Source organism: Hydra vulgaris, chromosome 06 (assembly GCF_038396675.1).
Source record: "Hydra vulgaris chromosome 06, alternate assembly HydraT2T_AEP".
Classification (NCBI taxonomy): domain Eukaryota; kingdom Metazoa; phylum Cnidaria; class Hydrozoa; order Anthoathecata; family Hydridae; genus Hydra; species Hydra vulgaris.
The window spans coordinates 28,077,565-28,092,044 of NC_088925.1; the positions used below are offsets into that span (position 1 = coordinate 28,077,565).

The following is a 14,480-nucleotide window of genomic DNA, read 5'->3' on the forward strand; positions in this document are numbered from 1 at the left end:
AGACATCACACAATTGGGTCCGCAGCGGAAATTTAAATTTTATTGGAAGAGGTGGTTTTAAACCAAAAAAATTAACCGATGATCAAATCGAAGAAACACTAACATGGATTGAAAGTGACTGTCAGTTGACATTTGTGGCCATTAAAACAATGATATTAAGACAATTTAATATTAGCGTCAGCACAACCACAATTGCCAATTACCTCGAAGGCAGACTATTTTCATTTTAAAAAATGCACAAGGAGCCTACAACAATGAGTAGTAATGAAAACAAACAAGAAAGAGCTGAATATGTTAGGAACATTAATAAACATATCACAAATGGTTATCAGGTAGTTTGGTTGGATGAAACAAAATTTAATCTTTTTTATAGAAAATAACTTCTTCAAAAGTTGCAAACATACATTTGGTTGCAGCTATAGTGACAACAAATGTTGTCATTGCAGAGAATCATTTAAAGCAGATTTTTGTAACGAGTGGATGTTGGCTTTGTTTAACCAGTGGGTTATATTCGGGAATCGTTTAGAGGATTTGGTCGTCGTAACAGACAATGCTCCATGTCACGATCGTTGGGAAAGGGTGTTTAAAAATTCACCGGCTCAGTTGTTACGATTAGGACTCTACAGCCCAATGCTAAACCCAGTGGAAGCTATCCGGTCCAAAATAAAGACAAACGTTAGAAATGTTATTCGCATTCCACCTGTGTTTCGTGCTATGATTATGGAACAACGAATGCAGTGTTTAGAAAAAATTGTTACTGCGGCAAAAAATACAATAATGGGAGGTGATTGTACACGCGCTGTACAACATACGACCACGCATTACCCAACAATTTTAAATATGGAAGACGTCTAAGTTGGTGCTTAACTAAATATTGCAATGATTTTTAATGATGTTGTAAAATTTTAAATTTTAAATTTTTATGTAAATAAACTATTTGTGTTTTATTTATCATTCATTTGAAATTCATATCAGCTATAATAAGGATTTTTTACTTTCAAAAATGCAAATAGCTTATAATGGTAGCTGAAATAAAATCATAGCCTGTTCTTTTTTTTATTTTTAAATTTATCAAGCAATTAAGTTCTCTACAAATAATGGTTTAAACACAAACTTTTTATCCGATTTCGATAAATAGTTCAAAAATGTACAGGGCTGGGTCTAGTTTTACTGGCAAAGTTTGGACCCATGTTTACATAAAACTAGTTAAATTTTGTTTCTAAATTAAATTATTAGTTATGTTCAACGAGAGCGCTTTTTTTCCAATTAAACCTGCTCTCCAATGCTTGAATTTATAGAAAATGTTGAACAAATGAAAGACTTTAGATAAATAAAAACCTTTATTTAGTAATGGTAGCTAAACATTTAAATCACTTTCATGGCCGCCATGACGTAAATAATTTAAAAAATGCTTTACTAAAAATCTTTGACAAATTTAGAGTGGGTGATATAATAATGAGTGACGTACTAGACAACGACAGTAATGTGCGCAATTGTTTAAAGATTCAACCAACATGATGAATGAACAAGTTTTGTAATTACTGTTTAAAAATGTCATAGATTTAGTTACCGAAAGCAAAAAGATTTTTGTTCATCTAAGTTCGTTTTCATTGCTAAAAAATAATCCAATAGCAGAAAAATTGTTACATCTTTTAATCACTCTTCTTAATTCAACAATTTAATTGAAGAAAGTCATATAAAAACGCATTCTTTATTTGATTCAAGATCTGGCAAATCGTTGGCACACAGAAAAAATGCTTAAACTTTAAACGTTAAAGATAATTTTCGTTCAAAGGATCACAAAGATACAAAATTAAATTATGAAATTAAATTTGTTCAGTGTGAAACTGATGTAAAACAATAAAGTTGTGAAAAGATAAAGTTGAAAACTTAAAAGGAAAATGAGCTAGCCTTAATCAAGTAAGCTTTTTACTATCTAATATTACTTATTCAACGTGTTCTTTAATTATTTTACGTATAAAATACTATGAGAAATATAAGAATAATAAAAATAAGAAAAATATTTGATGGTTTACTTAACATAGTTTGAGATTGACCCATGGTATAATTGAATTTCTTAGAAAAACTGGCCTAAATGTACTTTATGCAACTACTTCAGTTTTTAAAAAACTGAAGTAGTTGCATAAAGTACAGTTTTAATCATTTAAGTCTTATTAAAATCTTTTTTAAATAGCACTTTTTATTCATCAATGAATTTTAAATTTCATAGTATTATCTCTCAGCATTCAAAAATTATAACCATATAACATTCGTAACCCCCTCAAACGGAGGGAAGTGGAAATTTTATATGGTCATAATTTTTGAACGCTGTCAGATATTACTATGAAACTTAAAATTTATCGGTGAATAAAAGTCAAGTTGAAAATAGTACAAAAAATATTTTATCAACTTGTTGGAAGGATTATGCATTTTTGTGGCTTATTTGTTTTCAGGCTCCAATCATTGGAATTTTTTGCAATGCATCATTCTTTGACATAAACATACAAATGTTTGGAATTTGCTCCACTTCTCAAAGTAACAAATTTTAAAGAATTTCTATTAACTGAGACTTTCAAAGTAATGATTTTCCGCTGTATATTAGATAAACAGTTATACAATTTTTGAAAGCTTACTTTTAGAAATTAGAGTTTTTTTATTTTATTTATTTATGTTAAGTAATTAATAACTAGGTATTTAAAGATATTAAATAAAAATAGGAGGAAGGAGGAAAGAGGAAGGAGGAAGGAGGAAGGAGGGGGGGGGGGTAGTCGAATAATGAGATATTTACAAAAACAAAAACAATACCCCATGATACCCCATGATACCCCGTTGATACCCCATGGTTTAATTGAATTTCTTAGAATCTTTACAGACTTACAAAAATTATAATTAAGGGAGTAATTACTTTTTTTTCCGTTTAAATAAGGGAATAATTACTTTTAATTGTGTGCTTTTAAATGAAAAGGTTTTTTTTCTCTCGCATTTTTAAATTCCTTAAAAAATGAGAAAAAATAAATAAATTAAAAAGCTTTCATGATTAAAACCTTATTTCATAATTAAAGAAATTTTTCTTGGATTTTTATCTGGGCCCGTATTCTCATCTCTCCGTTAAGCTTTACGGAGCTTTTGTCTGAAATTTCATTACAATATTTCTAAGTAAAGAAATGACGAAAATTTTTATAAATTCGTTAAAATAAAACTTATACCAAAATAAAACATTTATGTTTAAAAAATTATAATTTAAAATAAATTTTTTATTAATGTAATTTAAAAGAAATTTTTGACTAACGCTTCGTTAAGCTTAACGGAGAGATGAAAATACAGTTACTGGCCAAATAAATTTGTGAATTCTTTCCAATTAAAAAAAATCAAAAAAATTGAAGTTTTGAAATAATATTCTTCATCATCCAATGATGAAAAAGACCATTTGAAAAATAATATGAAAAATATGAAAGTCACAAAATGATTTGAACATGAACAAAAGGGTATGAACATGAACAAAATGATATGAACATGAACAAAATGATTTGAACATGACAAAAATGATATGAACAAATGATATGACAAAATGAAATGAAAAATATGAAAGTGACAAAAATGTAAGTTTAGATTTAAAAAAGAAATTAGTAAACATAACATTTTTTCAGTGTATAAACGAAATGTTTTCTACTTTTTGGAATCGAAAAATTAATGTGCGTTTCCAATATTGTATTTTATTTGAACAATGACTTTATGTACATCTGCAGTGGCGCTAGTGAGCGCTTTTTCTCTGACGCTGTAAAAAACTTATATGATAATCGAAACAGAATGGTTGCAGAATGATTTCAAATGTTTAATAATTTAGTTCAAATTAGTACAATTTAATTATAGAAAAAAAAAAATTATTTTTTTTGAAGAAAATTATTTAGCATTTATTTACTAAAAAACCTTTTCAAAAAAATTTGTTATATCATTTGTTAATAATGCTTTTATGCGCCTACATACTACAACCTACACTTAGTAAAGCCCTGAGCAATAGTTTTGTTTACCATGTATTTACTCATTAAAAAAATATTCTTTTAAAGAAGTAGTAAAACTTTAGCCGTTCAGAATATATAAAATAACTCCAAAAAAGTTAAAATATGTTGCCCACTTAGACCATTAAAAATGTTTTATTCCTATTGCAATGAATATTAACACTTACAAATGATAAATCTGTACCAGTTTTATAACTTTCCAATAAAAAATAGAGGATAAAATATCAGAGCAAAAAAAAGGTACTCTGAAAAACGAAATGATCATCATTTTATGTTTATACATAATGTATTTGTTTTTATTTATTTATTTATTATTATTATTACAACTTTCTTTTGCGTATAACATTGAAGTTTCGCAAGAATTAGATTTTTTTTATCCCTTAGACTTAAATATGATTTTTATATAACTTTAAGTTTTTTCAAATTTTTACAAAAACATGTCTTGTAGCAGTTAGTGCTCATAAAATCTTTCCAATGATCGTATGCACAACCGTACGCAATGCCTTTACAATACTCGTCTCCGTAGAAGTTTGTACATACTAAATTAAAAAAAATACAAATAAAATATACGTAATGTTTGTATGGAAAACACAAAGATGTTTTTATTTCATTATCAAATTCAAAATTATATATTAAGTACCTGGTGAAAGAGTGGTTTTTGGTGGTGGTACTGTCGCTCCACCACGACCTAAAAACACACACACAAAAAATATTTTTCAGGAAAAATAAAATGTAAATTGTTTATTACGCCAATATATATATATATATATATATATATATATATATATATATATATATATATATATATATATATATATATATATATATATATATATATATATATATATGTATATATATATATATATATATATATATATATATATATATATATATATATATATATATATATATATACATATATATGCGTACATATTTGTGTGTATTAAACTTACCGCCGTACAATTGCTGAATACGTGAAATATCGTTTTCATGTAGCACAAATGGATCCTGGTATCCTTGATAGTATGGAAACATGAGAGAGCCTTGTACAGAAGAATGAGTTAGGCCGATTGCGTGACCAAATTCATGAGCAGCTACCCAAAGCAGATTTGTTCCAGTTGGTTTTTTGTCTGTAAAGTGCTCGTCATCATCAAAATGAGCTCGGCCGTCTGGAGGGTAAAAAGCATGCGCTAAAACACCCCCAGGTCCATCAAAATCCCAAGAACACGAAGAATGACGAAGATTTGCAAAACTATAAAAGTGTATAAACATATACAAGTTTTATTTTAAATCATTTTTAAAATTAAAATTATAAATAGTAAACTCCTTTTCAAGTTTTTTAAATTATACAAGTATGATTCTTTTTAAAAAGAACAATTTTAAACAATATTAAAATATTTTTTTTTTCATTTTTTTAATTATCGTTTTTATAATATAACTATTATAGTTGTATTTCTTATTACTCGATTGGTTTTAATATAACATATAATGCATAATAATATAAATACAAAAAATGTAAATAAAAAATATGTAATATATCACATAATAAATATATAGATATTTTTCAAAATAAATATAATTAAAATTTACTCAATCACTAAATCTGTAGTCCCTTGAGCTCGTGTAAAGGTTAATGGTGTTACTTGCGCCCATTTATTAAATGCTTCTTGTATAATTCTTGCAGTTTCCGCAAGACCTAAATCTGGGGTGTGATTAATTATTTTGTATGTTAATTTGTTTTTGCTCCATTTAGATGAAGAGTATCCGGAATGGTCGTGATCGGAAATTCCACAACGAGGAGTAGACATTAAATTTAAAGTTGGTTTATCAAGAACACCGGTTTCTGGTAAGTTTGCAAACTTTTGCATTTTTTTTATTGCTTCAGATAGAGAATTAGGGTTGCTATAACCTGTTTGCAAATATCCATAACGTTTTAAAAAATCCTAAAAAAAAACAAAAATGAAATCGAGGAGAGGTTTAATAATTCTTTAAAATGATTGTAAGAAGTAAAACATTTTAAATATACCACAGGATCATCTAATGCATCACATAGAGTCAAAAAGCCCAATAGAGTTAGCATTAAAAACGTCATTTTGAAAAAGCAAGTTTTTCTAAAACTGCAAAGATTGCAAGATTTATTTTACAAAAAATTGTATGCGTTATATAATTAAACGCGTAATATTTTTGTTTATTCAAAAGTAAAGCTATACAAATGAAATGATTTAGGTGATAAAGCAGAAATATTTAAAAGTATATGCAGCTGGAGAAATATTCCGTAAATATTATAGTTAATTTATCCTTTAAATTAAGTTTTATAATCTGTTACATTACAATGAATATAAGTGCAAAATCTCAGCCGTGTTATGCTGTAAACACATATATGTTTAATTTTTTTCAGGAAATTGTTGTATAAAAATTGAAAATTATAATTTTATATATTTTAGTGCAAATCATGCGATAACTAATTATGTAAACATTTTGCCATAAAATAGTGTACATCACGTGATGGCTGATTGTGTAACAAGTGATCTGTCTATCCATGCAAATATATCTTAAATAGTGGTACATTTATTCAGAAGAAATATTCTTAAATATATTCGAATAATAAAAGAAATCTATCTGTTAATTTTTAATTTTTTTGTCATCTCCTTTTTTTTCCATTTTCCCATAAGAAACTCTTTACTATTTTTATTTTAAACTGCATTAAATTTTCTTACTTTAAACTTTTAAATAAAGATTTAAAAATTTATTATTTTAAAGTGATTGGGGTAATATGAGGTTAGATAAATAATATGGGGTTGATTAGGGTAATACCCAGCCAGCCAAAAAACACCGGGCCCGCGTTGTTTAAAGTATGGGACCCGTACGGGAAACCCAGTTGGGACCCACAAGGTTTTGTCCATGGGGCCCGCACGGGAACCGCATGGGAACGTTTTTGGAAGGGTCCCGCACGGGAACCGCATGGGCACGTTTTTAGAAGGGTTGATCGCGGGATATGGTAATAAAACTGTTTTTAAGCTTAGTTGTCTATACTGATCAGATTATGACTTGCCTGACCACACGCACGAGTATCACCGTACGGCAATCCTCAAATCTCCTAGAACGATAGTAAGTCTTATATATTTTATTTAATAGAGGAATATTTTTTAAGTTTAACTATATTTCTGATAACAACAAATCAGCATTATCTGATGAAGATTTTTTTTTTCTGGCTGTCTTGACCTTGATCTTGGGCGTTGGCAAACCATTTATGCAACTCAACCTCTATCTCCTTTTGGGTTGCATTAGCAGTCAATGCATTTCTTTTAACTGCACCTAAACACAAACGATAATAATAATAAATGTTAGTAAATATAACTTAAAGGTTTTAAATCCTTTTTAAAAAAATTTACTAACATTTAAACCAATAGGTTTAAAGTAAAAAATAGTAATTTATTGTAATGCCATATATTAAGTAGCCTATGACTAAATGTCTAATTGTAAACGTGTAATTGTAATGTCAACATATCAGGATTTAAGCATGTCAATGAATATATATATATATATATATATATATATATATATATATATATATATATATATATATATATATATATATATATATATATATATATATATATATATATATATATATATATATATATATATATATATATATACATACATAACATTAATTATAAGCAAATATATTATTTTCATGCTTACATATTAATTTGAATATATTAAATTATATTTAAAATAATATAGAATTCATTATGTGAAAAGCAAAACTTACCGCAGACTACTTCAAATATTTCCAGTTTTGAAAAACATACTTTTCCAGACTGTCCAGAGAAATTGCACAATCTTGCAAGATTATTAGACAGAACAAATTTCATTTTTTTTTGATGGCATCATCCAATGAGCTTCCACCAATATTAGACACAATACAAGTCTTAAAAAAGTAACAAATTTGATTTTTTTAGTAAAAAAAAATAAATAATAAATGGAATTAAATTAGGAGAATTATTACTTTTATGACCACTTGTATTGCTTGTCTAACATTGTACAAATTTTTTTTGGACAAGATATAATAAAGGTAAGGAGGTCTTAAAAAAAAAAGGCAAGGCAGGTCTCATAAGGATTGGGGGCAAACATAGATTAAAATAAACCAATAAATTAAAAAAAAACTTTTTCTAAGATACATAAAAAAAAAATCTTTATTAATCACCAATGTTCTCTTGATTGATCGATCTTTTATCTGCTCCTCCAAATCATCCATATCTTTGATACTGGAAATTTGAAGGTGAATGCTTATAGGCAATTCATTATCTTTTTCCACCTGAGGTGTATTTATTTGTCGCATAATGGATTGCAACATTACAGAATGAGTCTTTTGATTTTCTTTTATCTCTTCAAGGGTTGTTATCAACCTCTCCAAAAGAACAGCTAAATCATATATATTTTTTTAAATTGTCAATTGTAAATAAAATGTTAAATAAAAATTATCATACAGTCATAGGTTTGATAAACTAATTTTAATGAACTTATAAAAAATTATTAATTAAAGAAATGCGCAACTTTTAAAAACAAGCTTACATGAGTTGATCGAACTTAATACATGAGCTGGTGTTTCTACAATAGTTTTTGATTGACTGGACAACACATCAGGTTGTAATACACTAGGCTGGCCATCAGATGGATTGGATTGTGCATTATTTAGGTATTTAGATGCATTTTCCTTAATTTTAACCTAAGACATATGTGAGCATGATTGCATTGCCCTCAAGTGTTCAGGTGGTGTTAGTTTTGTAATACCACAGGTATTTCTGAAATAACAATTAGAAAATAAATTGAGTGTAAATGTTATAGGCTATATTAAACTTTTAAACTATTACTCGCAGGTCTATCCACACTCAAAATTAAACCATTTTATATTTCCTTAATTCAAATATAAATTTTAACAGCCTATGGGAATTAAATTTCCCAATAAACTTTACCAATCCTCTATTAAATCCACCTCACTATTAGTTTTTCAAATTTAATGACACCCCTAACTATTCCACATACCCTATCTATTAAAGACAATATTCACATCTCTCTTCTATAAAAATCTGAAAATATAAAAAAAAATAAGAAAATCATAATACTATTTTATTTATAATTTTTTTCATAATATACATTATCAAAATAGAACTTTATCTTTTATTTAGCTTTCTTGAAAAAAGTCTTCAACTTTATCATCAGCCACTTCACTTTCATAGGTGAAAGAATGTTTTCTTTTTCTATAAAACAATTAATATTTTAAATTATAATTATAAAACAAATAAAAATAAATAAATTAATTAATTGGTTTAATTATTAAAACAACCAATATACAAAAATAAAAAATAAAAGTCTGAAAATAATCTGTAAATCTGAAAACCACCAAGTATATTTCTAAAAGTTAAAATTAAATTTGAAATAAGCATATGCTAAATTTTCCTAATTTTCCATGTTTCCATATCTCTACAATCACCAGAATCATCTGTATCATAATCAACATTGGATGTCTCTTCAGCCAGCTTTGTTTTTTCTTTTGCACTTTTAAGAGTGTCTTACTTATATTTTGTGTACATTGATTTGAATATTCAGAAAAATAATATAAACAACATTAGTTAAATATTATGCTCTGAACAATTTTAGTTTTAACTTGCTGCAAGTCTATGTATATTTTTGGCTGTTGAAAATTTGCACAGACAATATATTTTGGAAATAGGAGAAAGAAGAGATCTTCTTTCTACCATTACTAAAGCATTTTTTATATGACTAATTGATAGTCCCTGAAAGACCTTTAAATTTCCTATTAAAAGAGAAACACTAAGAATCTCTAAACATTTAACAATACTTACTTGCAGTTCCCAGAATTTGTACTTTGTATAAAAGCCAGTGTTCTTCTGGATTGCTGAATGTTTTTTTGGCATTCAACACTTTGTTTGCTGATTTTACTGGTGGATAGTAAAAATTTAATACAATTTTATTTTTGATTAAATTATTAACAACCCAGTTGAGTTTATCAAACATCCACTTGATCGGCAGAAAGTCAATCTCTTGAGTCTCAATATATTCGAGAATGGCATACATTTTTGAAAATTTATCATTGTAAAAAGTACTGCAGAAATTAAATAAACAATAATAAGTCATGTAATCATAAAGCTTATAACTTACTCTTTCTTTAATTTTTTAAAATCAAATGAAAATAATCTAAAATAATTTTTTCCAAAATAGAAACTTTTGTATATTTATTTATTTATGGAATAACAAATCGTATATTAAACATTCACACTGTAAACTATATTAATATGAAAAAAACAATTTTATTAAAAATTATGAAAAATGCATTTGAGGTAAAGCAACAAATCCTTGTTTAAAAGGAAGTAGAATATACTTGGTCATGAGACTAGCAATAGGAAAGGTTTGTCTTATGCCAGTAAGTTTGGTAACAAAGTATATTGAAAGCGAAATGAAACTAACTGGATCTGAAAAAAATAGTTACATATCTTCAAACTCTTCAAACACAGCTAAAGCTTCATTAGGGTCAGCAAAGGTGGAATTATGCAGAATATTTTTACAATTCCTATCTTATTTTCAACCTTGAAACAATTATCTCCAATTGATATGGAAACAAAATAATCAGGTCCATGGTAATGTTTGAATTGGATATAAGTTTCAACAGGCATAGGACCATCTAAATGAATTTTCTTCAAGATTGGTTCTTTTTTATTGGAAGTGTCTTGATTGATGTTGCAGTGCCCTTCAATAATTCGGCGTACCACTTGACCAGTTGGATTTTGAGGCTTGCGAACTAATTTTTTTAATCTTCCTAGGAAACTTTCAAATCTAAACGCTGACACGTTATCAAGAACACCATAGCGTTTAGCATCACTTGGTAAATGTATTAAAGAATAGATGTTTTATACAAGTTGATTTTTACCATATAACTTTGAAAATGTGACCACAAAGTATTTTAATAGTTGTTCGGCATAGTCAAGATTTTTTGACAATAAATTTGGGCTGAGCAATATTCGTATGGCAACAGACAAATCAAGGATATTTGAATAAACTGTGTCTTTTAGAACATTTTTTAAGACAACAGGCCCAGTGTACAATAAAAATTGTCTTAATTCAGTCGCTTTCCATTTTTTATATTCTGAAAGAGATCGTGGCTATCGTAAAAACTCTCTCGCTGTTGTTTGTAAATTTGAGAATTGGGAAGATTAAATTTAAAAATATTTTGTATCCAATACTGCACCCCAAAATAATAATATTCTCTACCTACATCATGCTTGATATCAATATTCCGACAAGTATTTAAAAGAGTTCTTGAAACAGTAGGAAGCTCAGAGTGTAATGGACTCAATATACATAATAAACCTCCTAAAGCTGAATGAGATACACGATAGGTTATTGCCCAATCCTGCAACATATTTCCTAATGTACAGTCATCATTTTTATTATTATCATCAATATCGTCACTTAAGGTGCTGTTAACTTCATCAGCTTCCAAATCACATCTACTATAATCAAAATCAACACTTGATTTATTTTCAATACTATCAAAGAGCATCTCTGAATACTTGGTTTGTGATCTATCAAAAGTAGTTAAATGTTCATTTCGATTTTTGTGTCCATTTACATTCTGATCAAAACCTTTTTTTAAATTACTAAAGCTTACATCATCCAAAGTCCTTGAAGTAATAGCAGGATTGTCTAGCATGGAAATACTTTCATATTTTTTTTTTTTGAAATAACTCTTGAATGAATTCTTCTTCTTTTTGTTCTATCGGAACACATCTTGAAATTAACGTTAAATGTTGTCATTATAATTTTTAATTGTATTTAATATTTTCTGATAAAAGCTATTTCTTAAATAATAAATATGTAAAGATAATACAAATAAAAAATTATGGTTAGCTAAGACGTGCAAGAGTTATAAATGTTTCAGCTAACCATAATTTTCATCATCATCATAATTATCATCAAGTAATCTGTTGCATGATTCATCAGATATATCTAATGAAACAATCAACAGATTACCTGATGAAACACGAATTTTTGCTTAATAAATAAAATATTATAATTAACATATACAATGATATATATATACAATGATCATTATAACAAGTACATGGGTTATACAAAATAGTTTAAACTATTTTGTATAAAGAACTATTTCATTATAGTATAACTTATACGAAATAGCATAAATAAAATTTAAATGTTTTTAAAATTGTATAAAAATTTCATACAAAACATATAAACGTTTATATAAACATTTCATATAAATAAATACAATGTATAAATAAACAATATGTATATAAAATAGATAAATCTATAAATTAAAACCCTAAAATGTTCAAGTCGCTAATATAAGTAAATTTAATTAAATAATGTTTGCGTTGGAATTCATGCTCACGATGCGCAGTGACCCAGATTAAGTTAAAAGCAGCAAAAACTACCTAACTATTAACAACATTTACATTTAGCTCATACTATGCATCAAAATAGAGGTTTTTGGGGTCAAGGAATTCAAATTAGCAACTTAAATTTTTTTTTATATGCACTAATTACTCGTATAATGCACATGTACGCGTCAAAACACGTGTTAGAGGACTTTAAAATTTGTAATTAATATTTTTAGTAAAAAAACAGGCTTTTTTTTTAACTAAATCTATATTATTCATCTCTTTGGGCTTACAACCACACACATTACAAGACTCAGTTGACTTTGTGTCAGTCAATGAATTTATTACTTTTCCATCAAACATGGTCATATCAATTTTAAAAGTAACCTTAACAGTTATTACTGCACCAGCAATATTCAAATCTGTTGAGAAGGGTTTTAACTGATTTATTTGAGTTTGAAGATCAGCTTCTTCTTCTTTGCACAACTCTGATGTCTCTTTTTCATATTGCAGGTGAAGAAGGTCTACAAAAATGGCAGCTAGAACTTTTAGAATTTTTTCCAAAAGTCAATGTTTTCAACTTTAAACAGAAGAGGTACAATAGCTGTGCTAAACAGGCTATCTTCTTGCTTTGATTCTTCAGTAAAATTAAGACTATTAAATTTTTGTTTGTAAATACTTTGACTTAAAGCTCCATCAAACCCAATTTTCACATACAAAATTCCATTCATCTCAACTTTACAATTTTCCTTTAAATCAATCATATCTCTAATCCTAGTAACTGTATGATTTAGCATACTTTGTAATGAGCATTTTGCTGACATTTCATTAAATTGAATACCTTCAGGATAACATTTCAGTTTTTCTTCCCCAAGCTTATTAAGACTAGGATATATTTTTACATTATGAGAAAGAGCTGAATTTCTCAACATTTGGTATTGTAAATCACTTAAGTCAGTTTGCGTTTTCAGAGCAAGAGCCTCCTCTAGTTTCATAGTTGTTGGAGTCAAGGAATCAATAATTCTTATCATCTAAGCTACATCAACACATTTAGAAGTTCTTTTCAAAATATTAGCTAAATCTGCAATCTTTGTAGGTACGTGACATGAAATTTTTAAATTAATCAAACACTAGATTGTTATATATCATTCGAAAGGTTTTTAATTCAGTATTTTAAAGGTGAAAAAATTATGAAAATTGAACAATTCTACAAAAAGTTATGGCATTTTGAGTACCGAATTTTTGATATATGGACTTCTTGAAGAAACTGTGATCAAATTTGAGGTTTTTTTAACTTAAAACGTCATAACTTGGTCAATTCTTATCGAAATACATACAACTTGGTATCAAAAGATAGGTCTAACAAAGGGCAATATATATATGCAAAGGGTGTACAAAGAGCGCTAGAGGGGCGTCTACAAAACTTTTTATTGTATTGAAAAATGTAGATTTTTTAAAAGAAAATATTATTATTTAATTGAAATTCATAATTTTTATTTGTATTTTTTAATATTATAACAGGGTACCATCAAATATGATTTGGATACTTTAGGTTGATAAGCTAAAAGTCCTTTTGGCTTCGGGCGCACCCTCTGATCCAATATCAAGATTATTACTATGTATCTTCATATAAAATGCATGCAATTTAGTATCAAAAGAAAGAAAGGTTTTAAGGATAAATGCGTGAAAAGGTGCAAGAGGGTATTATTCAGAAGCTCAACACCTCTCACACTTTGGGTAGGGTGGGTTAAAACTTAAATATTATTTTTTTGTAATAATAAATAGTATTTATATAAAACACAAATTTTTCATAAAAAAAATCAAACTCAACTATATACAAAAATTAATATACAAAAATCTCCTCTTCAAAAATCTCTTCCATCATCAGGCCCATATGCAAAAGACCCTTTTTGATTTAGGCCCAGGGTGGCTTTGGGGCTAAACCAAGAAATCACTCCTAGACAAGTCTATATTTAAAACAAAAATATTAAATGAGTGTTTGAAAAATTAAAACTAAAAACATAAATTAAAACACAGTAAA

The 14,480-nt window shown here is 27.4% G+C and overlaps 2 protein-coding genes across 3 annotated transcripts; both read right to left on the bottom strand.

The window, feature by feature from the left end:
• Positions 1-4,402: 4,402 nt before the first annotated feature.
• LOC100203699 (matrilysin) lies at positions 4,403-6,191 on the bottom strand. The gene is made up of 5 exons (XM_065799781.1): positions 6,043-6,191; positions 5,607-5,959; positions 4,970-5,268; positions 4,657-4,704; positions 4,403-4,555 (listed from the first exon to the last, which is right to left on the bottom strand). Exons 1-5 carry the CDS (start codon positions 6,106-6,108, stop codon positions 4,416-4,418), a joined length of 906 nt encoding a protein of 301 aa, XP_065655853.1. The 5' UTR covers positions 6,109-6,191; the 3' UTR covers positions 4,403-4,415.
• A 981-nt stretch (positions 6,192-7,172) lies between these two features.
• On the bottom strand, positions 7,173-11,844 carry LOC136081757 (uncharacterized). 2 transcript variants are annotated; one of them, XM_065799782.1, is made up of 7 exons: positions 9,887-11,844; positions 9,480-9,591; positions 9,066-9,280; positions 8,595-8,824; positions 8,227-8,444; positions 7,792-7,950; positions 7,173-7,331 (listed from the first exon to the last, which is right to left on the bottom strand). In XM_065799782.1, exons 1-3 carry the CDS (start codon positions 10,176-10,178, stop codon positions 9,205-9,207), a joined length of 480 nt encoding a protein of 159 aa, XP_065655854.1. In that variant the 5' UTR covers positions 10,179-11,844; the 3' UTR covers positions 7,173-7,331; positions 7,792-7,950; positions 8,227-8,444; positions 8,595-8,824; positions 9,066-9,204. The 2 variants fall into 2 exon arrangements, 1 of the variants encoding a protein (XP_065655854.1); XR_010639079.1 differs by lacking the exon at positions 9,480-9,591 and having other exon boundaries at positions 7,176-7,331; positions 9,887-11,833.
• Between the last annotated feature and the right edge of the window lie 2,636 nt (positions 11,845-14,480).

What these genes read in the sequence shown, in the direction of transcription:
- LOC136081757 (XM_065799782.1), bottom strand. Translation starts at nt 10,178, where the DNA reads ATGACTTATTATTGTTTATTTAATTTCTGCAGTACTTTTTACAATGAT. An exon ending in ACAAATTCTGGGAACTGCAA is followed by an intron (nt 9,592 to 9,886) that starts GTAAGTATTGTT and finishes AATATAAGTAAG; the next exon opens with ACACTCTTAAAAGTGCAAAA. An exon ending in ATGGAAACATGGAAAATTAG is followed by an intron (nt 9,281 to 9,479) that starts GAAAATTTAGCA and finishes ATTGTTTTATAG; the next exon opens with AAAAAGAAAACATTCTTTCA.
- LOC100203699 (XM_065799781.1), bottom strand. Translation starts at nt 6,108, where the DNA reads ATGACGTTTTTAATGCTAACTCTATTGGGCTTTTTGACTCTATGTGAT. An exon ending in ATGCATTAGATGATCCTGTG is followed by an intron (nt 5,960 to 6,042) that starts GTATATTTAAAA and finishes GTTTTTTTTTAG; the next exon opens with GATTTTTTAAAACGTTATGG. An exon ending in ACTACAGATTTAGTGATTGA is followed by an intron (nt 5,269 to 5,606) that starts GTAAATTTTAAT and finishes ACACTTTTATAG; the next exon opens with TTTTGCAAATCTTCGTCATT.